The sequence below is a fragment of the Nuphar pumila genome, chromosome 1, assembly GCF_984573655.1.
Source record: "Nuphar pumila chromosome 1, dmNupPumi1.hap1.1, whole genome shotgun sequence".
Taxonomy (NCBI): domain Eukaryota; kingdom Viridiplantae; phylum Streptophyta; class Magnoliopsida; order Nymphaeales; family Nymphaeaceae; genus Nuphar; species Nuphar pumila.
The window spans coordinates 10,758,897-10,784,463 of record NC_143249.1 but is presented as its reverse complement, the minus strand read 5'-3'; the positions used below and the strand labels follow the sequence as shown (position 1 = coordinate 10,784,463).

The following is a 25,567-nucleotide window of genomic DNA, read 5'->3' as shown; positions in this document are numbered from 1 at the left end:
TCCAGCATATAAATGACTGTGCATGCTCAGTTGCACAAGATCCCCATGAAGAACATTCTCTTGATTAATCTGTTAGGCTGTAGGAAAATACAAATTGTGTGAGGAAAGTAACTACAGTTCAAGCCGAGGAAGAGTAATCCTTACCATAACCTGCATGACCCAATCTTGCCTAGACATGAAACCTGCTAAACCTTAAAATTAACCTAACTTTAAAAAATCGCCAGCCCTAACCGTGAATCCTGTGGTCTAAAAATTTGACCTAAGCTTCCTTCGGAAGTTTAGTTTGGACCCTTTAAAAATTATGATTTTATCATATCTCAGTTCGGAGATATCGATTTTACAAACAGAGTGTGTCTATCTCCAAACCTAGTCTGTCCATCACATTACAAAAATTGTGCCAATATGTCCCTATATTGCGTAACCCTAAAATTTGGTTTATACCTTTCCTAAGATGTCTAAAAACTTACTTTTCAAATTTGAGTTTTTTTTCTCCACATCGTTTGGGTGTACCAATTTTTTTACTTAAACCTGTCAAAACCAACATATCCTGCTTACCTGATTTTGACTTTTGCTAAACCTAGACCTAATCGAGCTCACCTAAGCCCCAAATCTCACCTAACCCACCCAGAACGCAGCAATGTCCAAACATACCAACGAGACCCTGCTTGTTTGGTAAGAGCTGTTAGTGTATGTTACCATGTGTTGGGACTTTGCGAGTTCAAAATCTAATGGTATGTTGTGTAACTGGTGGGGATATGCCTAAACCCAGTTTGCCTTTCAAAATAAGAAAAAATTGAATGTCCGAACAATAGCGGCTGTTTCTTCACACTAAATAGAAAAAACTGCAGCCAAGTTTGTAGGAGAAATAAAAAAATTGTACACCTTTATGTTTTTATTTATATTTTTATCAACAAAGTATTGTCAAAAATAAAAAAATCAAAGAATTAAGTAGTATTGTCAGAATCAAACTGAATCGGGTGCTTTTCAATTCAATGAATAGTCTGCTTTATACACCTTAAAAGATTGGCAGATTCAGCTGAATTGCGTCTAAATCAGCATTTTAGCCCTAATCATATTAACTAGAGGTCAAATATTCGGTACTAATGAAGGTAAAATTTCTAATTTTCCGTGTATCAGATGTTACAGATGTGTTCTACATGGTTTATTTAGTTGGAAGCTTGTTTCCAATCATGAAATTATGACAAGTGAACAGGTTTTTAAAAGGGTTTAAAAACTAATGACCCACAATGTGCCGAAACTTTATAACTCAAAAAATCACGTTTATACATTGTAAAAGCATGATCCAAAGCTTGATCATTTGCAAGCAAGCCATGCTGATCACATCTATATAGTTAGATTGAGTTGATACAACTTGCAACTATGATTTTTAGCGCATGAGTTCCTTAACTTTATTAGTACCAAATTTTTTCCGATAACTAGAAGCATAACAAAGTGTATAATCCATGCATATTATATGTGCCTTTCATATTAACAACGATAAAATAAAATCAATTTATTTTCTTTTATCTTATATATATTATATTAATTATTGTTCTTAATTCATATTTATCTCAGTTATAATTTATTTATAAAACACACTAAAATAAAGATAGGAAGTAGAAAGAACATTTTTTCTTTAATATTCTCGCTCTTCCTTCCTCATTTCGAATTTAACCCAAGTGGTAACGGCAGGATTCTGTTCTGTTTGTTTGCAAGAACAAAGAGAAGCATATTTATTTTATACCATATAAATACCAATATGCAACGAGGGAATTGGTCCCATATTTAAGTGTTTTAGACCAATTTAAGTTTCTTTTTAGAAAAGAGATTGGGTTCAAAATCCGTTTATGCCAACAATGGATTCAAGACAATGTGTCCGAATTAAAATTATCAATGGATCGAATTTTACCTGCACCCCAACCCGTACCAAATCCTATAGGGTTAGGGTTTGATGATAAACAAAAAGGCCCAATTGGAATCGGGGTCAGACTCAAAGGGTCTGATTAATATGCGGAGTTGGGAATGTGTTGTGAAATTTCAAAACCAGACTCGGGCCTGAGTCAAGATCCGACTAAGATCCAAAAATTTTCAATGTAAAAAAGATAAAAAAAAAAATTACTTTACCGGGTATGGCCCTTCATGTAATAGTTATAGGATCCGGGTATGATTTCTGTTACGATAAGTTCGATTGGACCCGGTACCAGCATCTCAAATCAGATCTGAGTTTTGATTCTACCTGTATCCAAAACAAACCCGACCCGTTGACACTTGAGTACCGCTCGAGTGCAAGGCACCATCTCCCACATCGGTCCTCGTCGCGTCGCCCCGAATTCCGGTGCGTGCGAGCACAAAGCACAAAGCACAAAGCGAAGCGGCGGGGAAGCGAGCGATTCTCCGATCTGCGAAACCCTAGTGGCAATGGCGAAGCCGTGGGCTCTGGTGCTGGTAGCTCTACTCTCTCTGAACCCATTCCTCCCGATCGTCTCCTCCTTCTCCCCCGATCGCCCCACCGATCGGCGCCTCCTGGTCCTGGTCGACGACCTCGCGATCCGTTCCTCCCACTCCCTCTTCTTCAACTCCCTCCGATCGAGAGGGTTCGACCTCGATTTCAGGCTCAGCGATGACCCCAAGCTCGCGTTGCAGCGCTACGGGCAGTACCTCTACGGCGGCCTCGTCCTCTTCTCTCCCTCCGCCCAGAGTGAGCATTGATCCGATCTTGTACATCGCCCCGTCGATCTTTTCCTTTTTTTCTGGGAAATTTCGAGTTATAGTTCGTCGTTTCACCCCTGTATCTGGTTGGTTGTACGGTTTCGTGGCTCTGGATTTGTGTGATTCATTCAACTTTCTTGTTCAAAATTGCAAAAAAAGGGAAATTTACGGTTTCTGAGGGAGATTGCTCGTTATAGAGCTTTAGGAACTGCGCCTTTGAGAGTTCTAGGATTTTAGGCTTTTGTGATCATGTGGAGATTGTTGTTTTTCGGTCTGTTGAATGCTCGATGATTCTGCTTGGCAGGATTAGGCGGATCGTTGGATTTGGCGGCCGTTCTGAATTTCGTTGATTCCGGTCATGATTTGATAGTTGCTGGGGACGTCGGGGCTTCTGATCTGATTCGTGACCTTGCAACCGAATGTGGAGCGGATTTCGATGAGGCGAGTGCTTTCTGTTTGCACTCTCCCGTGTTGTTCCGGGATTTCATAGTTTGGATTACAAAGGTTCTTAGTTGAATTGATTTTTTTTGTTTGTGATAGGATGCTTCTGCTGTTGTTATTGATCACACTGGCTATGCTGTCTCTGAGACCGAAGGGGATCATACTTTGATTGCAAGCGATGGTTTTATTCAGTCCGATGTAATATTGGGCGGTGAAAAGATTGAGGTTAGGGGTATCTTACTCCTTTGTGTGTGATCCACCATACTCAATTCTGTTGCTAAACCCTTAACCTTCATTGGAATAAGCGGAATTCTGCTTGTTTTGTTTTTTCTTACTAATTTTGTCAAAAATAATGGATGAACACATCTTTGCTTGTTATTTTAGATTAGACAGATGTTTACAAAACTGGTAGGTATGAATTTGGTGAATTCTGCTCTTGAATGGACTGGAAAAGAAAATGTTTTGGACATATTTCTATGAGAAATACGTGATAAGCTTTTCAGTTTATCCAAAAATTGGTGGTACAGATGTGGTCGCTCCTGGCCACTTTTGATTTCCAGATTAAAAGGAGAAGCTATTAAGAGTGCCAAAGATTTCCGTGGGGCAAACTTAAATTCCTTTCTGAGCTGCTTGTTGTTGTCAGACACAATGTGATGGAACTAACTTAGCTCTAAATGAACCTTGTAAATTAAATTGTGTTAAATCATAAGACACCCTTTCATCATTTGTTTTGGTTCTTCATAACCTCATATTTTTTGCTCAATCTAACCATTAGATGCAGTGTTGTCAGTGCGTATCGGCCTATACTTATCGTATTGCCAGAAAATCGATACGATGCTGACCTGAATTGGCTATTTTTTAATTAATGTAAAAAATAGCTTAAAATTAATTTTTAATATTATTTTAATGACTTCAACATGTTTCACATTCTGATTGACACATAATATTTTTTAAATTATTTTTTGGCCGATTCCAATTCACTTGAGAATCGATATCGGCTGATTTACATGAATTGCTGGCCATGTGTTTATCATTGCTTATTTACTAAGAAAAAAACTTTCTTTCAAATTGATTTGATGTAAAAATGTAAATATTTTATCATCAAATTTTAGTATAATATCAAATGTTGTTTTTTTACCTCTTTAAAATATACATTTGAGTATACAACAACAACAACAACTGCGCCTTCATCCCAAAACAATTGGGGTCGGCTATATGAACCAAAAAAGAAAACCATTCTGGGTCTTCCACATGAATCCTTCTCCTCCAATCATTTCTATCCAATGCCATGTTCTCGGTGAGGTTCAAAGCATTCATATCCTTTCCTATCATCTCCATCCAAGTCTTCCTAGGCCTACCCCAACCTCTTTTAACTAATATATTTTTCCATTTCTCCATCCTTCTAACTGGAGCATCATTAGGCCTTCGCCGAATATGTCCAAACCACCGTAAACGATTCTCTCTCATCTTATTTTCAATGGGTGCAATGCCTACCTTCTTACGTATCTCTTGGTTCCAAATCTTATCTTTTATTGTATTTCCATACATCCATCTAAGCATACGCATCTCAGCTACACTCATTTTTTGAATATGATGTCTCTTGGCAGCCCAACATTCTGTACCATATAGTAAAGTGTTCCTAATAGTCTATCCTATAAAACATTCCCTTCAACCACAATGGCATTCTACGATCGCACAACACTCCAGTTGCACTTTAACATTTCATCCACCCAACCTTTATTCTATGATTTACATCTCCATCAATTTCTCCATACTTTTGAATGATAGATCCCAAATATTTGAAACAATCATCCACCGGTATTTCTTGCTCACCAAACTTTACTATACTCCCATCACTACTTCATTGCTTACTAAACCGGCATTCCATATATTCTGTCTTACTCTTATTCAACTTAAAACCTCTTGCTTCCAATGTCTGTCTCCATAATTCTAACTTAGCATTAACCCCAGTTCTAGACTCATCAATCAAAACAATATCATCAACAAACAACATACACCATGACACATTTTCTTGAATTGATCTTGTAAGCTCATCCATCACTATATCAAATAGGAAAGGGTTTAAAGCAGATCCTTGATGTAACCCAACCGTTATAGGAAAATTGGTTGTCACCCCTCCACATTTGAGTATAAAAATTCTTAATCAAGTACATGTTCTCTATTGAGTAAACCAATGTTGTAAGTATCATATCGTATTGTGCGATACAGTATGATACATATCGTTACTATGAGCAACAACGATATGATACACACTCGTATCTTGATATGAGTGTATTGTATTCGTATCAGGTGTATCGTATGATACACCCATGTATCATACCTTATCGTACATTACACGGTGTATCTTACGTTATACCTTCGACACACTTTAAAAAGGGCTGAAACTTGTTTTTTATTTTTTGGGTTTTAAAGACCTCTTGAGGGCCGACCTCCTCGTTTGTGTAGAGGCCGTTAGAAGGGTATCCAGACACCCTAGTGTTGGGGAACGATTGAACACACTGTCGATAGATCGAAGAAACAAAAATAGGAAGAACATAAATAAATCAACCACACAAAGAACAATTATTTTACGTGGTTCGACAAAAGTTGCCTTGGTTTGAGACACACACCTTACAAAAGACATAATGTCTTCTTTAAATACAAGAAGCCTAGGATAACATATTTTGAGTAAAATTACAAAACTACCCTCCAAGAAATCCAGCCTCGAGAATCATGCCCCCGAACCCCTACCTTACGAGCAGAGGGGTGTTGCCTCCTGCAACCCCCACTAACTTACCGCAAAGTTGGATCCACAAAAATTAGAGATTTATATCAAGGTAGAAATTAGGCTCCACACTCCTACAATACCTAGGAGTTGTGGGAACGATTTGGGGGTCGATCTATGCGCAAGAGAGCGGGATTTTGCGGTTTGCTCAAGTAAGTGCATTTTCACCATTTTTCACTAAAGAAAGTAGGTTAAGGTAAACAATCCCTATTCTTTGCTTCTTATTGAGTTTTTTTTTTGGGAAGATGACATTAGATGATTTGACATGGCAATGGGGCACTCAAGTAATAAGTGTAAACCGATTGAAAATCGAGTGAAACTATTTCCATACTATTTTTTGGGTGGTATCTCATCTCAATGTTGCGGTCTGCATGTTAAAGAATTTGCAGGATACCGTGAAATAACAATGCCAACTAGTACTCACTGGTCTGAGAGAAAAAGGACAAGAAAAAGAGACGAGTGAGGCAGAAATGAGGTATGTACAACCCTGGGAGGGTGTGTATGATGAAGATGTGCAACCCTGAGAGGATGTGTATAACGACGTTTAGACATAAATTCTTCATATGTGATTGTATGGTTGTATTTTGTGCAATTCATCATTGTTTCATGTGTTATGATTTGTTTAGATTTTTTGCTAATTTTTTATGATTTAAAAAAATGAAATATTTTTATTAAAAAATATGATTTTTACGATATGATAGGATACTATACTTATCTTATTTTGGGCCCTACCAATACAATACTTACAACCTTGGAGTACGATTTTTGGGGTATCCTAACTGGACCTAACAAAAAAGGGGGTTGGATCATCCCTCTTCTCTCTCTCTATATATATTTATATAATTATATTCTTGTTTTCTGTTTCACATGCGCATAAAAAAGTCTAATTTCCCACATCTGTTTCCCTTCCTGGAAACCTTCCTAGGTTTTGGTGTCAGACTAGATATGCTTTTCAATGGAGGAAGAATTAACTTTTAAAAATAGTTTTGAACATAAATTCCGTGAACGAAAACAGAAACAACATAAAACATTAACTCAACTCAAACCTGCTTCAACTACTACAGACACACAATGTAGATTATCTCGTCATAGCAAACTTGTTTCCTAGCCATAAAATCAATCTGGAATTCAAATCCTGGTTGCCATAATAGACCTATGTATCCTCATCAATTTGTAATACTAAATCTTTTAGAGATGCGATCACCAGGCCATATCAACTATCAAGTTAATTCTAAGTTTATGGTTGGCCTTGTCAAACGTAAAAGCCAGTGGGCATACTAACCTCATTAATAATAGATAGTTCTAAACTCTTAAGCTGCTCTGTTAGCAGCGTGTTGTTTCCCATGGCAGTCCTTTTTGTTGGTTTCTCCATGTAAATTGTGCAAGGTATAATTGATAATATTTGTTTTGTCTTATTGGTGTTCTCATACCTTTAGCTTGGATAATTTTTCAGGCCCCTGTATTGTTTCGAGGAATTGGTCATTCTCTAAATGCTGCTAATGGTCATGTAAGCAGTTTAAAGTTTATTCAACAGCTTCTGTGTTTTGTACTAATTTGCTAGTGGATTCTATGTTGCAGAAGACTGAATTTTTTCAACTTGTTGTTTGATGTCTTACAGATTCTGAAAGTTCTTTCTGCATCATCCTCAGCATACTCAGCAAACCCAAAGATCAACTTGTCAAGTCCTCCTACTTTGACAGGATCTGCTATTTCTTTGGTTTCTGTTGTGCAGGTATCTATTTTCATATTTCATATATGGCATACATATTCTTTTCCTATTTTGTATTATGTCACAGGGATTCGGCTAGCAGGGTGCCGCACCCGCGTCGACGCGGGTGCGGTCAACCCGACCCTGGGTGCTTTGACCGCACCCAGGGTCATTTTTGTCCATTTTTTTTTTTGGATTTTTTTTTTTTAAATTTTTTTTGCCCTATGAAATGGGCTGCGGAATTTAAAAAAAAATCTTTGGGGGGGGACCCGCACCGGGGGGAGCCCCCGGACCCCCCTTCCTGCAAGGGCAAAAACAATGAATCAGGCTCCACAACTCATCACTTTCATCTTTGGGGACAACCATATAAGATAAAAAAATGGTAAAAAGTATGTTGGGCATAAATGTCATGGACCTTAACAGCTACCATATATTCATACATATACACTATATATATATTTTACATTTTTGCCCCTGCCGCACCCCCGCACCCGGTTTTTTGGAAGTGCCGAATCCCCGCACCCGCACCCACGCCCGCACCCACACCCGCACCTGCGCCCCATGTGACATAGATGGCATATAATATTCTTCGGATTCTTGCAGTACAGTGGTTCATCCTGCAAAGATAGAGCTGCATTTTGTTGTTTTTTTGTTTTGGTCTTGCATTTTGGTTGACCTCTTGTCACTTTATTCTTCCTTGCATCACATCTATCTTTCCTTTTCATAATGTTTCCAGTTTTGGGGGTTTTCAGAAAATAAAAAGAAAACAAAAAGGTTGTTAGCATTTTATTATCTAGAAAAGGAACGTTCACATGTATATACCTTTTGGGGAGTCACACAGACAGTTAATCTCAAGTAGCTATTTGGCAGTAGATCTTATAGTGAGCAGGAAAAATTCTTGATATACTCATTGAATAAGAGAGGGAGCTCGAAGCTTGTGGATTTGTGTAACCTCTTTTATGGCAAACGTCAACTACAAAGAATCATGTGGTGCTACATGTTGGCACATGTTCAAGTGGAATTTTATTTGCTTGTTTCATATCGTATGGGAATGCTTGAGGTCTGACAAAGTACAAATTTAAGCAACCTCGCATGTTCACATCCTAGTTCAAAGTAGCAGGAGACTTTTGATAACCAACAATGTGTTCACATGGATGATGGATCACATGACATCTTGCATGGAATGGACACCTGCTTATGGAAACTGTGTGCTTAGGGTTAATATATTGTCAAGCCATTTAGTTTAATTGTCCATGTTCAACTGACAATTTATGAAGACACCCTTAAGTGGTGGCATTTTTTAAAATGTGTATCTACTTTTAAGGATAGATTCATGTTTTTTTTTGGAAGGAACCAAGAAAGAGTTTAGAAATTTTAATTTGTAAATGTAAAAGATATCCTAAAAATTAAGTCTACATTTTTAAAAACTCTGCCAATTTTAAGGTTGATTGGTAATTTGAATCAGTTGAATAATGTTGACTAACTTTAGACAAAAGGCTTCAACTAGGATTTTTTTAGTGTTTTCAGCAAAATCATACTATTTGATGGTAGAGTTAGACGATTCAAGCACTACTTTAGTCATAAATCATTATTAATCGGTGTGAGCAGATGCCAAGTGAATTTGATTTATGTTGCTCTCATGTCTTCATCAATTTAATGCTTACTGCTTATTTGACTTAATAAAAATGCTGATAACTCCTGCTTATGATCGTTGTTGACAGGCAAGAAATAATGCTCGTATCCTGATCTCTGGATCTTTGGATCTCTTCAGCAACCGGTATGCAATGCTTTTCTGTTTTTCCACTGATATTTGATAGAGCTAATTGCCTTCTTGACTAAAAGAACTTTATTGCATGCAGTCTGTTTAGAGCAGGAGTGCAGAAGGCTGGAAGCTTGATTAAGTGGGTAAATTGAGCATCACTCTTTATGATGTTGATTCTAATCATGACCTTTGCTTGTTTATGTTACTATTGTGGCTTATCCTTTTGTTTTATATTCTTAACTTCCTTTGCTCTGAGGAATGTTGAGGTTGGTTGCTTTGAAATATGAGATTAATAGATGCAACCAACTGTTGGTAGTTGTTAGAATTAATGGAAGCAGTGCTATTCATGGTTGAAATTAACATGTAACTAGAAAGGTGTAAGATGACTATGTAGGTAACAGATTATATAAATGTTCTCAAAAGGCTATCAGTAAGGCGAAAAATGCATAAAATTCCCTCTCAAAGGGAAAGCATGTGAAGGTTGATGGGTGTAACATCACACTCAATAAAGAAGTTAAAAAATATTTAAAGAGCTTCATTTAATTTATTTGAATCAGAACCATAAAGCACCTAATTTTTTAACCCCGTGTTTGGATGTTATAGCTTGTCTCTTTTTAGCTTATTTATGATCATGTTGTGATCGTGTTTATGTGGTGTGGGATGTCTCAGTTTTTTATTCATTATAGATTCACTTCAGAACAAATAAAGAGCATCTCCTATTTTAGAAGTAGGGGGGACCTGCTTTTCTTCTGTTTTTATTTATTTTAGTTCCTTTCAGCCACCACCACCACTACCTCTGACCCCACTTTCACCACCACCATCGCTACCATCTACACCATGCCACCATCACCACTGGTCCACCGCTCCACCCCCTACCACCACCACCATGGCCATCACCTTGACCACCTTCTATGCCATGCCACCACCACCAGAACCATGACCTGACTTCCATTACCACTCCCATCCCCACTTTCACCACCACCACCTCCACCACCACCAGAACCATGGCCTGACCTCCATCACCACTCCCATCCCCACTTTCACCACCCCACCTTTACTACCACCATCACCATGGCCTCACCTCCACCACCGCCACTGCCACCGCCACCATCATCCTTATCCCCACATTTTACCATCACAACGACCTTCTGTGCCATGCCTCCAACAATGCCACCCCTCCTCTATCATCTCTATCATCTCTATCACCACCATCATAACCTCACCTTCACCTCTGCCTCTACCACCCTCATCTCCACATTCACCATTACCATCACCTTCTACACCATGCCACTCCAACCCCATTTATGTTTTGCTCATAAATAACTTTACATCCTTATAATATTTTTGTTTTTAACAAAGACAAAAAGGGGTGTTGACTTATAGGGATTGAGTTATGCTAGCTGTCCTATTTTAAACAGGTTCTAAGAGGAATAATTAACCTTGGCTTAAGGTGGTGATTTCAAGGGCTTTGGTGGTGTAGGAACACCACCGATGCTTGAAAAATATGAAGAGCACACAAAATATGGAAACTGTGAAAAACATCTAAACTTCTAATGAAAATAAAGAAGATAAATGGAAATAAAGGAAGAAAGAGTAAGAAAAATTCATTTGAAGCTGAGACTTGGGTAGTCTTTTTTAGGTTTTGGCAAGCACAAGATTACTCTGGAAGACCTTTGGCTGGGAAAATATTCAAATCTATGTCACATTGCGGGTGGGGCGATGCGGCACTTAAAAAAAATTTGAGTGCGGGGGTGCAGGAGTGTGTGTGTCTATATATATATATATATATATATATATATATATATATATATATATATATATATATAGAGAGAGAGAGAGAGAGAGAGAGAGAGAGAGAGAGAGAGAGAGATCCACACTTGATCTAGACCCACCCTTTTTAATAAAAAGGTGAGGTACAAGGCCCCTTCTCTCTCATTTTTGGGTTTAGATCAAGTGTGGACCGGGTCCACACTTGATCCAGACCCACCTTTTTTAATAAAAAGGTGGGGGGCACGAAACCCTCTCTCTCTCTCTCTCTTTTGGGCAGGGGCACAAAACCTCCCTTCTCTCTCTCTCTCACTCTCTCTCGGGTGGGGGCACAAAACCCCTTTCTCTCTCTCTCTCTCAGGTGGGTTTCGACCGAAAGGGCATCCTCTCTCTTTCTCTTTGGCCGATTGATGAACGAGAAGAAGAAGAAGAAGAAGAAGAAGAAGAAGAAGAAGAAGAAGAAGAAGAAGAAGAAGAAGAAGAAGAAGAAGAAGAAGAAGCGGAGGAAGAGGTAGCTGCTCATCGGTGCTCTCTCTCTTCTTCTTCTTCTCTTTCTCTTTTGTCTTCTTCCCTCTCCTTTTCCTCTTTCTTCTTCTTCTTTATCCTCTTTCTTTTTTTTTCTTCTTCTTCTTCCTCCCTATTTCACCGACATAAAAAAAAAGGTCACGATTTTTTAATAGTCCAAAAAGGACTCGGTCAAAGTTGACCGAGTCTGTTTTAGACAAATATAACCTTGGGTGCGGGTTGACCACACTGAGTGCCGTGCCTGCACCCGCGTCGCAGCGCGTCGATGCGGGTGCAACACCCAGTTTAGTGATTCCCTGTGACATAGGTTCAAATGTGTTAGGTCTAGAACGGTGTGGACCTAATGCTGGGACCTAGACTAGGTTGGGCTAGTTAAGGTGATAGTTTTGATAACCAACAATGTGTTCACATAGATGTTTGATCTCATGACATCTTTACTACCACTCTCATCACCATTTTCACCACCACCACCGCCACCCCACCTTTACTACCACCATCACCCTTCCACCACTGCCACCATCATCCTTATCCCCACATTTTACCATCACAACCACCTTCTATGTCATGCCTCCAACAATGCCGCCCCACCTCTAGCACCACCTTTATATCCTCACCTTCACCTCTGCCTCTACCACCCTTATCTCCACATTCACCATTACCACCACCTTCTACACCATGTCACTCCAGCCCCATTTATGTTTTGCTCATAATTAACTTTACATCCAAATAATATTTCTGTTTTAAACAAAGACAAAAAAGGGTTTTGACTTCTAGGGATTTAGTTATGCTAGCTGTCCTATTTTGAATAGGTTCTAAGAGGATTAATTAACCTTGGCTTAAGGTGGGGATTTCAAGGGCTTTGGTGGTGTAGCACACCACTGATGTTTCAAAAATATGAAGAGCACAAAAAATATGGAAACTGTGAAAATTAACATCTAAACTTCTAATGAAAATAAAGGAGACAAATGAAAATGAAGCAAGAAAAGAGGAAGAAAAACTCATCAGAAGCTGAGACTTGGGTAGTCTTTTTTAGGTTGTGGTGAGCACAAGATTACTCTGGAAGACCTTTGGCTGGGCAAATGTTCAAATGTGTTAGGACTGGAAGGGCGTGGACCTAATGCTGGGATGTAGACTAGGTTGGGCTAGTTAAGGCAGTAGACTTTTGGTTGGGTTGAATGCAGTGTAACTGAGTTAAACTGTTATAATTTCAGGAGGCAGAGTAGTCTAGATGGATAGGACTAGGGGGTGCACCTCTATTTATAGTTTTCTTGGAGGGCTTTGGGTGTTTGGGTTTAGATCCACGTACCATTCCAAGGTGCTTCTTCTTAATTGGACAAATTTTGTTGATTCATCTGGTTGGCTAACCTAATGCAAGATTAAACCTGATTGTCTAGTTTATGATCATAGTTATAAAATATACGCCTCAAGGTGCAAATAGCGTGCCTCACCTTGAGGCGAGGCCCTCTGCCCTCTGCCCTCTGCCCCTTGAGGCACAGGTAAATAGAACAACAAAGAAAAAAAAAAGAAAGAAAAGAAAGGAAGGAAGAAAAAATGAAAGGAAAGAAAGAAAAGGAAGATAGGAAAAAAGAAAGAAAGAAAGTAAGAAAGAGAGAGAGAGACAAAAAGAATGGAAAAAGGAAACTATTTATATTTGCAATTTTTTGTAGAAGAAAAAATGTTAATTTCACTATTTATTTACAATTTTCTGCTTCTTAATTTTTGTCACTTTAACAATAAAGTATTTCTATTATTTATTTGTATTTGTAGATATTTTTAAAGATTTTTTTAAAGTTAAAGAAAAAAAATTCTGAGGCTTACGCCTCGCTTAAGTTTTTGGTGGAGTGCTATGCTATGCCACAACACTTTTCACAACATTGTTTATGATGAATTCTAGGGTCTCAGGTGAGTTTTTCCATATCTTCTAAATATTAAAAGTGGTCAAGATAGAGATAACCTTCATTTTGGCATGAAAATGAGTCTAAAATTGTAAGATTTGGGTTTCGCTACAAACTAAGTTTGTCGCTAAGAACAAGCTTGACGACATCCTAGATTTGAGGCTAAATTGTTTTGAGTTTTCACTAGACATGTTGACTTATTTGGTCATAATCTTTTATTTTGATATCAGATCGAGGTGATTTTGTTGCACTGGAAAATTGACATCTTGTACTTTAATTCTTCTTTTAGGTGCAACACTTTCAAACATTATTTTAGTGTTAAAGAGCGCACATAAAGTGGGATCTACCTTCTTTTGGATTTGGAACCATTATTCCACTTATAACTCTTGATCTTGGTGTTAGATTCGAGTGATCTTTGTTGCATTGCAAAGTTAATACGTTCTAGTTTAATTCATTTCTTTGATGAAGCCTTTAGTGTACGATGCAATTATTAGGGTGCAAATTACCACATTTTATGGGCCAAAAGTGCACCGAAACTGAGGCTTGCCTTATTTTAGACTGGAAACACCTTATTAAAAAAAAGATCCAAAGATCCAGTTTTCAATACTCCTTTTAGTCAAAATTGGCGTGTCTACAAGACCCCAACATATTTTCAAGAACCCACTACATAGGTTGTGCAAGTTATTATCTCATCAATAATCTAAATTTGCTAAATATTTTTTGATTTACCTCTACAAATATTCTTTATAGATTCTCTAGCCCGATGAAGTGGTTTGTTCGGATGTCCATGGTCATCCCTTCCCCTATGTCACCTGGGTACAGGTATGGAGGGTACGACACGGCAATTCCAAAAAGTGTGGGTACGGGGACATGGCTAAATATATACTAAAAAATATATATTATATATCTAAAATATATACTGAAAATATATATTATATATTGAAAATATATAATATAATATAGGACACGGCAAATGCTGTGTCCAGGTACCAGTACCCGTGTTGACACAGGTACGACACCCTAAGTGCCATGTCCCAGTTACATAGCCCTTCCCTGACTGTTAATTTTTAGTAATTTAACTAATGAACCATCTCACAAGATTGCAGTCTTTAGATTGCATATCTAATGACTATAAACTCTACATGACTGCTGACTACGAATGTTTCAGAAATAACATTAAATAACTTTAGTTCACGCTGTGGATCAGTAGTTCAAGACTTGAAGTAGCTCTTGATCATGCTTATCACTGTCAGCCTCTCAAATATAAGTGCGCCAACACTTAAATTGGCCACCTGATGGCAACAGCTCCATATATTTAGAGATGTCTGAAACCTCATGGTTTTGAAAAATCCGTTGCTGCATGCCGAATGCATGAAAAATCCAAACCGCATGGACTTTTATTATTTCTTGAACTTGAATTGGTATCTGATTTGTCATCTAACGGTTGGCCATGACCCGACCCAGACTTCACCTGTTGACAGCCCTACATTAAATAGAACATGCTCTGATATTTCAGATTTTTTTGACATATTCTTATAGTTGTTCTGTCATGAACGCAGACACGAAAAATCTGGCAATCAGCAGTTCGTGACTGAACTAAGCAAGTGGGTCTTCCATGAAAGAGGCCATCTCAAGGTGAGCTTCTTATCCTTTTCAAGATTGTGAAAAGCAAGGACTTTGAGCGAGGGGGGACACTTGTTGAAGTAGCATTGAATGTGGTTGTCATTAGTGAGTGCTTTGTTAGACCTGGAGGCTGGACATTATCCTCCTCCCACTGACTGGATGTTGTTTAGGTTGTCAATGTTAGGCACAATAAAGTTGGGGAAAAGGATGAGCCCTCTATATACAGAATCAGCGATGACTTGGTACTCTCTCTCTCTCTCTCACACACACACACACACACACGCACACACACACACGCACAGTGCTAACATCCTAAGTTTATTGAAGGAATACTCTGTCGAGATCTATGCGTGGACTGGGAAGGACTGGATACCATATGTAGCTGATGACGTGCAAGTGCAGTTTTACATGATGAGCCCCTACATCTTGAAGACCTTATCCAATAACCAGAAGGTTTATAATTCAAACCAACTCCTTTGATGCTCTCTCTATCTCTCGTGCGATTTTTCCCTGAGCCTTTGGTTTTCTCCTTGTTTTGCACTTTCTTGTGCTTTAGGGCCTCTTTTATACTTCATTCCGAGTTCCAGATGTTTATGGAGTCTTCCAATTCAAGATTGAGTACCAAAGACTTGGATATACCAGCTTATCTCTCTCTAAGCAGGTACATTCTGTACATTGGTGTAGCTACCATGATATTTCCATTAACAGCTAATTTTGTCCTTGTACCTTAAAAAAAACTTTTTATATTGCAGATCCCAGTTCGACCGTTCAGGCACAACGAATACGAGAGGTTTATACCTGCAGCTTTTCCGTATTATGGGGCATCATTTTCTATGGTAAGTGTCATTTCTTTGTAATTTTAACCAAAATTTCATGTTAAATCTAACTTTCATGTAAGTTCAACATATACTTGCTTCTCCTGTTTCAGATGACGGCCTTCTTCATTTTCAGCATTGTCTATCTGTACAACAAGTAGCTTCTAATTAAGAGAAGCTGCTGTTAGATCTAGCTGGATGAGAGAGACATTGTAGAAGCATAATTTTCAATTTTGGGCGAGAAATTTTCATAAATTAAATGAAATTTTTACATTGTGGAGAAATTAATGATTTAATCTTCATCTTCACTATTTACATAATTGTCATCGTCGTCATCTTCATCTGCTGTTTCTGCAACTTCTTGGCTTTTGATGTTGGTAGCCTTTGCATACCTTTCACAGTACTCTGTTGAAGGAAACGCCGGTCAAGGTCTGGCTCAGACGGTGGTTCAGAACTTCAGATATAGCATGACATAGGAAAACTTGAATGTGTTGGCTTTACCTTTGACCTGCTGCTCATAAGTATCACGGTCTTTCATCATCAGTGCAGCAGCTTCACGGTTCAATGGATGAGAGGGATTGGGGTAGAGCAGGAGTTGGGGAAGGAACACTTCAAATATGTTTATAAGATCTGATACGTTGTCAAGAAAGATCAACATATAGAATGTGTATGCATACTAATAGTTAAAGAAAAAACATAGGAATGCTTTTGAATTATGGGATTTATTGAGTATGATTTTGAATTATGAAAACGAATAGGCTTTTACAAACAACCCTATATTTAATTTTCAAGGAAAAGCTAAGAGGTAAAGTTGATAATGCACAGGAAGTTAATGGTACTTCATAACTAATATATGAAAGAGAAAAAGTGCTTTCGTTGGTGTGATTAGAATTCTTGTGCATGTGTGTGGCAATCTACAAATGTAATCCACAATTTACTTTTGTAAAATGTTTCAAATTATGATATTTTGATATTAAATTTGTTTTTTATGATAACTAAAATTTGTAACACACCGAAATTTCACAATACAACTTTATTCTTCTTTTCTTTTTTTAACGTTGAAACAACTTGATAAAAAAGCATGTCTATTTGAAGAAAAAAAGAAACTGCATTCGTGGGGTGTGATTGAGTAGATGACACCTGCAATTATGACTTTTTGAGAGAGAGAGAGAGAGTTGATGCTAGTTAGTTAGTCTTGTGCGGAATTGATTTGCTTTATAAAAAATACAAAAAAATGACACAAGAAACCTTTTGGGTAAATGGCAACTTTTTTCTCTTTAAAATTATGCGTATCTAGATTTAGGATGTCCTAATTTTAAGGTATTCCCTATTTTCAAGAAAAAACTAACATACATCTGGAAATGGATAATCAATTTTTTTTTCTTGAGATATTTCAGGCAATAATCTCCCATAACTTTGTAATATAGAAAGGTAATTACAAAATATTAATCTGTTTGTGGTATTTAATTTCCTTCTACTTGTTTGATTTGAATCCCTCGGTTAGGAGGAAGGAGTTTACCGAACATGGGGCTCCACGTCTGTCCGAGGACATCAAGGCAAACAAAACCGGGCCTGAAACCAAAAGCAATGCGGTTACACTTTTCTTTGCAGAAGTCACTGTAGTAATATATGTGGGTGTTGCCGTTTATGAAGCTAAGGATACTCTTGTCGGCCCTGTGGTTTTAATATATGATTATTTACAAAAAAACGTACCCATTTTTTTGGATATTTTAAAAAAAGCGCACCTAAAGTTTTGGCATTAATAAAAAACAGACCTAAGTTTTGCATAATGTTAAGAACACATCTAAATAATTCTGTGGGAAAATAAAAAAAAAAACACCTAAAGTTTTGGCATTAATAAAGCACACACCTAAGATTAAGATATTTGTAAAAAAACACCTACATTTTTTCATAGTTTTTTTTTGGACAGAGAAAGCTGCCCTACCAGTTGTACAACTATACCATACGGATTTGAACTTGCAACAACGTCCCAACACAAGGTGATGTGCACTAACTGCTCCTGCCACCAGGGCTGGCTGGCCTCTTTGAGATTTGAGGCCACCTCCTAAGGTCTCAAATAAATAAATAAATAAATAAATATATATATAAAACGCTTATATTTCACATGCTGAGGGCCTCCAATGAAAAAAAAAATACATGGAGAAATATGGGCCTCCAATGAAATACGCCTAAGGCCTCAACTTCTGTTGAACCGCCCCTGCCTGCCACACAAGCTGAGCCCCTGCTGTTTTTTCAGTTACTCAAAGAAAATTTCCTCCATCTAACTTGAGTTAAGAGAGTAAGTTTACTAATTTACCCTCAAAGCTCTCCTTCCCTCTTCCTTGGCCTTTCCGCTTCCATGCGTTCCCATCTACCCAAGGGAGCCATCTCCATCACTTAACGCAACCAGCAAGTCCTCTCCAATGTCTCCTACAATACCCATCAATAAAGGTCTTTTTCTATCTTTGCAACATGTGAGTTGGTGCCCTTGTGATATATCTATACCCATACTTGTGCCACACGTTGAGACATCAGCTAGTCTGAATTCTTTTACACATTGTGGATGTTCATCACTAATCACAGAGAAATTCAAAATTTTCTAAAAAGTTTCTTCAGCTTCATGGTGGCTATCACTGTCACTTGATATTTCATCATCAATTGAAGCAACATCTTCTGAGGGCTTAAACATTGATGGCGAGGGACGATCACTATAGCATTTAACCTTCGCTTTCTAACATTGATGGCAAAAGGGAATGAATCACTGTGCACAATTTTTTACTGATTAGGTGCAAAGAGAGAAGGGACTGAAGGACATGCAACCTAAATCATGAAATCAAAAGCAAATATGCACTTTCTCACATGACCACACACCTGAATTAGGATGGCATGAAAAAAAAAGATGGACCTGCATGAGCTGAAAACTTGTCTAGATTCAAGAAACTAGATACACTCAGAAGGGAGAAGAAGATACTGTGAAGAGCACGTTGAGGGTAAAATGGCAATTTCAGTTCATATTTAACAGCAAACTTGACTGAAGTAAACTCTGGGCCTTTTTAATTAACCACAAAATTATTTAGGTGTGATTTTAAAATTATCCAAAAAACTTAGTGGTTTTTTTGATTAATGACAACTTTAGGTGCATTTTTGAAAATTTCCCTAATTCTGTGGTTAACTAAAAAGTCCCAGAGTTTGCTTCCGTCAATACTGGCCGTTAAATATATGTTGTAATTACTGTTTTACACATGAAAAACAAGAAAATCCTTAAAGATCTGCCTATACAAGTCCTCACTTTTTGGGAACACCTGAAAGCAAATCATAAAATCAATTCATTTTTCACTGATCATTTCAATCACCACCGGTGGTGCCCTTTGCAACGGTGATGGGACGATCCAAAGACGTCCCCAAAAAGATGGCAAGCATAGAATGACGACCACATAGGAATCCACCTCTCAGTTGACCGAAATCGTGTCATGATTGTGTATAGACTGAAATCGGGTTCATCATTCTGTGTTACATCAATCAAGAGATGTATAATTTAGAAATTTCATACTTTGACCAACTAAAGATGCAGGAATTACTGCCATTACAAAAAGAAAAAAAATCTTCATACTCGAAAATCAAAAGAAAAAGAGATCGTCTTTGCACCACATTCTCAGCCATTAAGAGAGAGAGAAGGGAGGGTGGGGGGGGGGGGGGGTTAAAATGGGCAAAGAGAAGCACGTCTCGGTGAAAATGAATGGAGAAGCAAAGTTGGGGAACTGGGTAACTCACCCTTCATTAATGTTTGGGTGGAAAATTTTGTTGACGAAGCGGATGGAAGGAGATTTGTAGGGGTATTCGTCCGGGATCAGCACTTGGATTTTCCAAATTCCACCGTGATAGGGACCTGCAATCAAATTAAAAAGAGGCCAATCAAATCACTCTTGTCCGACTGTCTCTACCTTCTAGACAGCAAAAGCATATTGGAGTCGGAAAAGCTTTAGTCACCCAGAGCCAGAGACGACAATCCCGCTGAAAGAAACGGAAAGAAAGAACTGTTGCTGACAACCGAATGAGGCACCAAAATGCGATGTTCCAGTCAGATGAGACGAGCCGCACGATGTGGACTCTCTCTCTCTCTCTCAACAAAATACCTCAACAAGAGTGTACAAATAACTGCTTTTCCTTCCCAACACGTTTTCTTTCTTTCATTTTACACCAGTTGAATGTTGCAGTAAAACGAATATAGCCAAACACCACAAGAAAAAAACGATATCCAAAACCAGCACTACGTCAAGAGAAAGCAATATGGCTAGGAAATTCTAAAAGTTAACCATTAAAAAAAGGAGGGAGATACTACAGGTATATAAAAACAGTAAAGTAATATGTGTTAGGTATAAGAAGGAAGGTAGAGAGAATTGAAAGGAGAAACTGGGCTGTTTTGAAAGAGGTGGTCTTGATGAGGTGGAATAGTCCCACATTGCTTGTGTTTGAGTTTTCTGTGGGCTTTATAAGCCACTTGAGAACTCATACACTTGTTCCTGAGAACAAGGGAGTGGGATGACCACCACACACATGTGCGTGCGTGCCCACCGTGCTGTGCCGTGCCGGTTTGGGTAATTGGCTCTTTAGGGTCATATCCAATTAAGACAAAGTACCTTTTTACCCAAAGTTTCTTTGGATTTGGATTCGGTAACGGGTTATGGGAATGGATGGATAACGGGTCACGACTCCTCGGATTCCATGCCCATTATGGTACTTCGGATTCCGTAACGGATCTCGATCTTTCGAAGTCCGTTAACGGATCACGTCCCCTCGGATTCCGTAACGGGCTCCTTCCACGTTTCATAACCGTTCGTGGGTTATAAAAGCGTGGTCAGGGGTGGGGTTACGGATATGCTGAGACAGGCGAGTTCCCATCTCCCCTGTTACTCTCTCTCTCTCTTTCCTGTGAGTTTTTCCGAAAGGGTGGTTCTGCAACTTTGGTTCGAAGAGGCTGTTTTCGAAGGACGATCCGCCGGAGTGCACCGTTCGGTTTGTCGTGGCTATTGTATCATGGGGGAAGGACACCGGACCCTGATTTGCACAGTATGTGGGGGCGAATCTTCTCTAAGGGAAGTACTTTCGTACGCCTTAGCCTATTACATAAACTAAACATGTTCCTGTTGTTTTCTTTATGTTCTATGCATCTGTTTAATCTTATGCTGTCGTCTGGATTTTGGTCTGATGCGAAAAATGTCATGCTTGCTCCCTGTTACTGTTTCGGTCGTCTGTTAATCATGTTATTTACACTGTTGTATTTCTTGATTTATTTCGTATTTTATATCATGATGACGATTGTGAAACTGTGTGATCTGAAAAATGATCCAACAATATGAAGAACTGGAGAATATTTTAGGTACTTGAAAAACACAATTCAAGTCAGTTTCTCTCACAAGAAGAGGTGTTAAACTTAACAATCAATCTGGAATGCCATCTTTGTCAATGTAGTCTCTGGTTCTGTCATTTGTTAGCTGAACGTAATTCAAGTTCCAATGGGAGCACCCTCTTGTTAACACTGTCAGCCTTCAACTTAAAAAGTTCTGGTGGTTTTGGTTATTTTATGTGATTACCCACACAGAACTTATCGTGTCATTCTACTGTTTGGAGGAACCAACACTTGAACCTGACACTGGACTAGGGCAGGTAAATGAGCCTAGCTTGAAGTGTTTAAGCTTTGGCTCATTCTTGTGGAGAGCCAAGCTGAGCTCATAACGATCTTGAGTTAAACGAGCCAAGTTTGAGCTGACTTGTTTATAGAAAAAATAAGTTTTTATAACTGAAGGAAACAGGATTGCAAAAAAAATGTTTAAGAGTTAAAAATAAAAAGATTTTCTCATTAAACCTATTTTTTTACAAAGCAAATAGCTTAATCATATGTTTTATATATACAGCATGATTTAAAATATATCTAGTACAGACAACAAGGTCGAGTATCTATTGTTCATGTTTAGCTTGCGGAGCTTATTTTACGAGTTTGAACGAGTTCTTTACCAGCTGAACATAAGCCAAGCCACGAGCGACATGGCTTGTTTCCGGCCCAACATAGTACATCATTCAATGTCGACATGGGAACGAGAGATTTAAGAATAAAGTTAAGAGAGAGAGAGAGCCGAACTATGACCATCAACATTACGATACGAAAACAGGTTCAACCAACATTGAACCTACCGGGTAACCAAACACGGGCCCAAGACATGCCAAGGAGACCAAAAAAAGGAAAAAGAAAAGTAACGTGGCTCATGAATGGTCCCTGGAGGCAGATGGTGTTGCAGATCAGGGATGTTGATGCGGAGAATGGCGTATAAGTCCCCCAAAATAAGGTGTCAAGTGTCTTACTATTGGTGGGGCCGCTTAACTCAACTAAGAATCGGCTCATGGAGTCCTCAATCATCTCCACCTTGTAATCCGCCATCATCCTGTAACCATTCTCAAACCCCAATCCCCAAAAAAATAACCATCATCATCAACAGCTTTTGAAAGAAGAAGAAAGCAGAAAAATAAAGAAAAACAATCATAATCGCCATCATCATCGAATTATGAAGGAAGAAGGGAAAAACAATAAAAGAGAGAGAAAAATCTAAGAAATAAAGGGAAAAAGTATAAATCTGTATAGGATGAGAATTTTATCTTCTTTGGCAAAGAAAAAAAGAAGAATTATTTACAGTTTCATGACATCCGTATCCCTTCGCTTCGTTGAGGGGCTCATCTTTGGTACGAAATCCGATCTTCCGGAAAACGTTGATCTTTCGCCGATTTCGCCAAATTTCCGAGTAGCGATCGATTCGATGCCTGCCCCTACGACAGGGGAAGCGCAGGAAAAAACCTGCGAAAACCAGAAGAGGAAAGATAGTTCCGAGAAAGAAAAATCAGCGATTCGAGTGCAAACGAATCGGATTTCGATTATCGATAACGAATTTCCTCTCCTTTTCTTGATACAAGGAAACCAAGCCTAAAAGAGAGAGAGAGAGAGAGAGAGAGAGAGAGGAAAATCGCCTCTCGACTAAGGAGGAAGAGATCCAGAACGAGAGAAAGCCTCGATCTTTCGCAAGAACTGAAGAAAATCACGGAAAATTCTCCTAATTCGTCATCAAATATCGCGAATTAAGTCGTAAAACTCCACAAAACCAAATAAAAACCCGCGAACCAAACGCTAGACATCCAGAACGATCCTCTCATCAGAATCAACCGAAACCGATTCATCACGCACCGGAGAGCAGCTAACAAAACGCGGAGTTTACGATTCTTACGTCGAGAACAGCAGGAGATTGTGGTGGGTCGCCGGAGACGGAGTTTCCCGGCGATTGGAGGAAAAGAATTCCGGATTGAGGTGGAAAAGTCAGAGGGATGATGGAATGTTTGGGTTTCTAGGTATTTATAGATGAGGAAAAAAGAAGAGGAAAAATTCATTTCATTTTTAAGGTTTCACCGACTGCATAAACCGATATATTATAATTCCGAGATTGTTGAAAAACCGATATATTATAAACCGAGCCGATATATTATAATTCCGAGAAAAATGCAATATTTTAATGTGTCTATTTTATAAGAACCGTGATTTTATAGCGATATTGTCACGTTATTAGCATGGTATTTATATTTCTTATATTTTTAAATTTGAACAATTTCCTTGTCTTTTTTTTTATATATTTCTGAAATTAAAATATACTGTTTTTTTCAATATTTTCACGAGAAAAACTAATCTTCTAACTTATCGCTTGATTTTTCTTTTGTCAAGAAAATCCCAATAATAAGATTTATGACTATGTTTACGTATACATACTCGATTAGTTTTATAACTTAAATTCATACCTGGAAACTTTGTTGATTCAAAAGCATACCGCAAATTTTTTGTTTTACCTAATAGATGCATTTCTACCAATATCATAAGAGTCTTTGTCTCATTTTTTTTTTGCTTGACCGAGGAAAAAATCCTTATCACCGGCTGAACATTGGCTGACCAAGGGCCAGTTTCTTGCCGGAGAGTACTCAACTTCGACCACACAACAAGGAACTCCTTGTAGTTTCGAACCGTGATATCTTGTCTTGGCGATGTTCACAAGTCACCCCTACCAAATAAGTGAAGCCCTCGTAGGCTTGGCTCGCTCATAGTTAGTAACTAATGAAATTTTTACCATCATGAAAAGCATATTTGTTACAAAAAATGTAGTTACTGTCCTTGCAAATTGGTGAGTTTTTTTGAAATGCCTACTAATTTGACTAAATGTCTCTCATATCAATTGATTCTTAACTTTTTTTATAACATTTCTGCCCCTCACACATGTGAACCTGCACAATATATTAGGTACCCTATAGGAAGTTCACAACCTTTCAATAAAAAAGAGTTTTTGCCAACATATGCAAATATAGTACGACTTTCACGAAGAGATCCTGTGAACCTCATTTAAGTAAATACTCCTCAAAGAGCTCTAAAAATGTGTGCTTATTCGACCTTCGCAAATACAACACAACCTTTACAAATATAGTACAACTTTCACGAATAAGACCTACAAACTTCCTTTAACTAAATACTCCTCATGTACATATGTAAATGCATTACCTTCACATGATTGGTGATTCATATATAAAGTCATAGAAATTATTTGTTTGTTTCTCGTTAAAAGTTTAACCATTTTCTCTCTAGAACCCTAACCCTTTTTTCTTTTTCGTTTACAGCTATTCTTATGAAATCATCTTACAATAGTTCGACTAGAAGGGAATAACGAACCCAACTAACCCAAGCTCAACTTCTTTAAGCTCGGCTCAAGCTTGTTTGTGAAGATAAATGAGCCAAGTTTGAACATAGACTAGGCTCAACCCAGATAAACGAGCTAAGCTTGATCAAGGCACTAAGCTTAAAACAGCTAAGTTAGGTGCAGTCTGGTATTATATATTTATTTGTTTTCCATGTGATAAAAGAATGATTTTTGCCTTAATGGGCAGGGTTATTGCTTTTTATGAAAAAGTGATTAAAATTGTTCTGACAATGCATCTTTGTACTTAATATGCATACATTTTTTTTCTGTCCTTTGTATAAGAAAAGGATTGCCTACATTTTATACTTTTTTCTCTATCCTTTGTATCAGAAAATGATGATCTACCCTAGTGGAGAGGCTTTGTACTTACCTTATACAAAGTGGCGGTTTCAAATCTTGCTCCTTCAAAACTTTCAAATGATTTTTTTTGTGAAATACGGTCAAGCTCGACTTGGCTTGAGCTTGAAACTGAGCTAAGCTTGGACAATGTTGTTCAAGCTCGACTCTAAACTCTAGCTGAGTTCAAGTAGATACATTTCTGGCCTAGCTAAGTTTAAACAACCCAAGCTCTTGTGTGCACCACGAATTTTAATGAGGTTGCAACATCCTTTTGGTCAAGTTTTTCGTCTTTCGGTAAGGTTGAAAAGTGATATATATATATATATATATATATATATATATATATATATATATATATAGAGAGAGAGAGAGAGAGAGAGAGAGAGAGTATAACGTCAAACCTTAATTTGGTTTGACGTTATTA

The 25,567-nt window shown here is 38.1% G+C and overlaps 2 protein-coding genes and 1 long non-coding RNA gene across 3 annotated transcripts; 1 reads left to right on the top strand and 2 right to left on the bottom strand.

Moving 5' to 3' along the window:
- Nucleotides 1-2,323: 2,323 nt before the first annotated feature.
- LOC149847953 (dolichyl-diphosphooligosaccharide--protein glycosyltransferase 48 kDa subunit-like) lies at nt 2,324-16,371 on the top strand. Its single transcript, XM_090009832.1, has 13 exons — nt 2,324-2,698; nt 3,014-3,150; nt 3,250-3,375; nt 7,389-7,442; nt 7,554-7,667; nt 9,365-9,420; nt 9,503-9,544; nt 15,152-15,227; nt 15,386-15,457; nt 15,543-15,668; nt 15,772-15,876; nt 15,968-16,051; nt 16,144-16,371. The coding sequence occupies exons 1-13, from the start codon at nt 2,419-2,421 to the stop codon at nt 16,189-16,191; spliced, it is 1,320 nt and encodes a 439-aa protein (XP_089865958.1). The 5' UTR covers nt 2,324-2,418; the 3' UTR covers nt 16,192-16,371.
- LOC149847952 (ubiquitin-conjugating enzyme E2 5-like) lies at nt 16,305-19,929 on the bottom strand (the record flags this gene model as incomplete). The annotated part of the gene is made up of 4 exons (XM_090009843.1): nt 16,305-16,435; nt 16,532-16,660; nt 17,550-17,602; nt 19,802-19,929. Coding segments are annotated over 4 exons (423 nt in total), but the record flags the coding sequence as incomplete, so codon positions are not given.
- A 2,260-nt stretch (nt 19,930-22,189) lies between these two features.
- On the bottom strand, nt 22,190-23,382 carry LOC149847951 (uncharacterized). The gene is made up of 3 exons (XR_016432479.1): nt 23,299-23,382; nt 22,714-22,874; nt 22,190-22,467 (listed from the first exon to the last, which is right to left on the bottom strand). It is a non-coding gene; the product is annotated as an uncharacterized LOC149847951 (long non-coding RNA).
- Between the last annotated feature and the right edge of the window lie 2,185 nt (nt 23,383-25,567).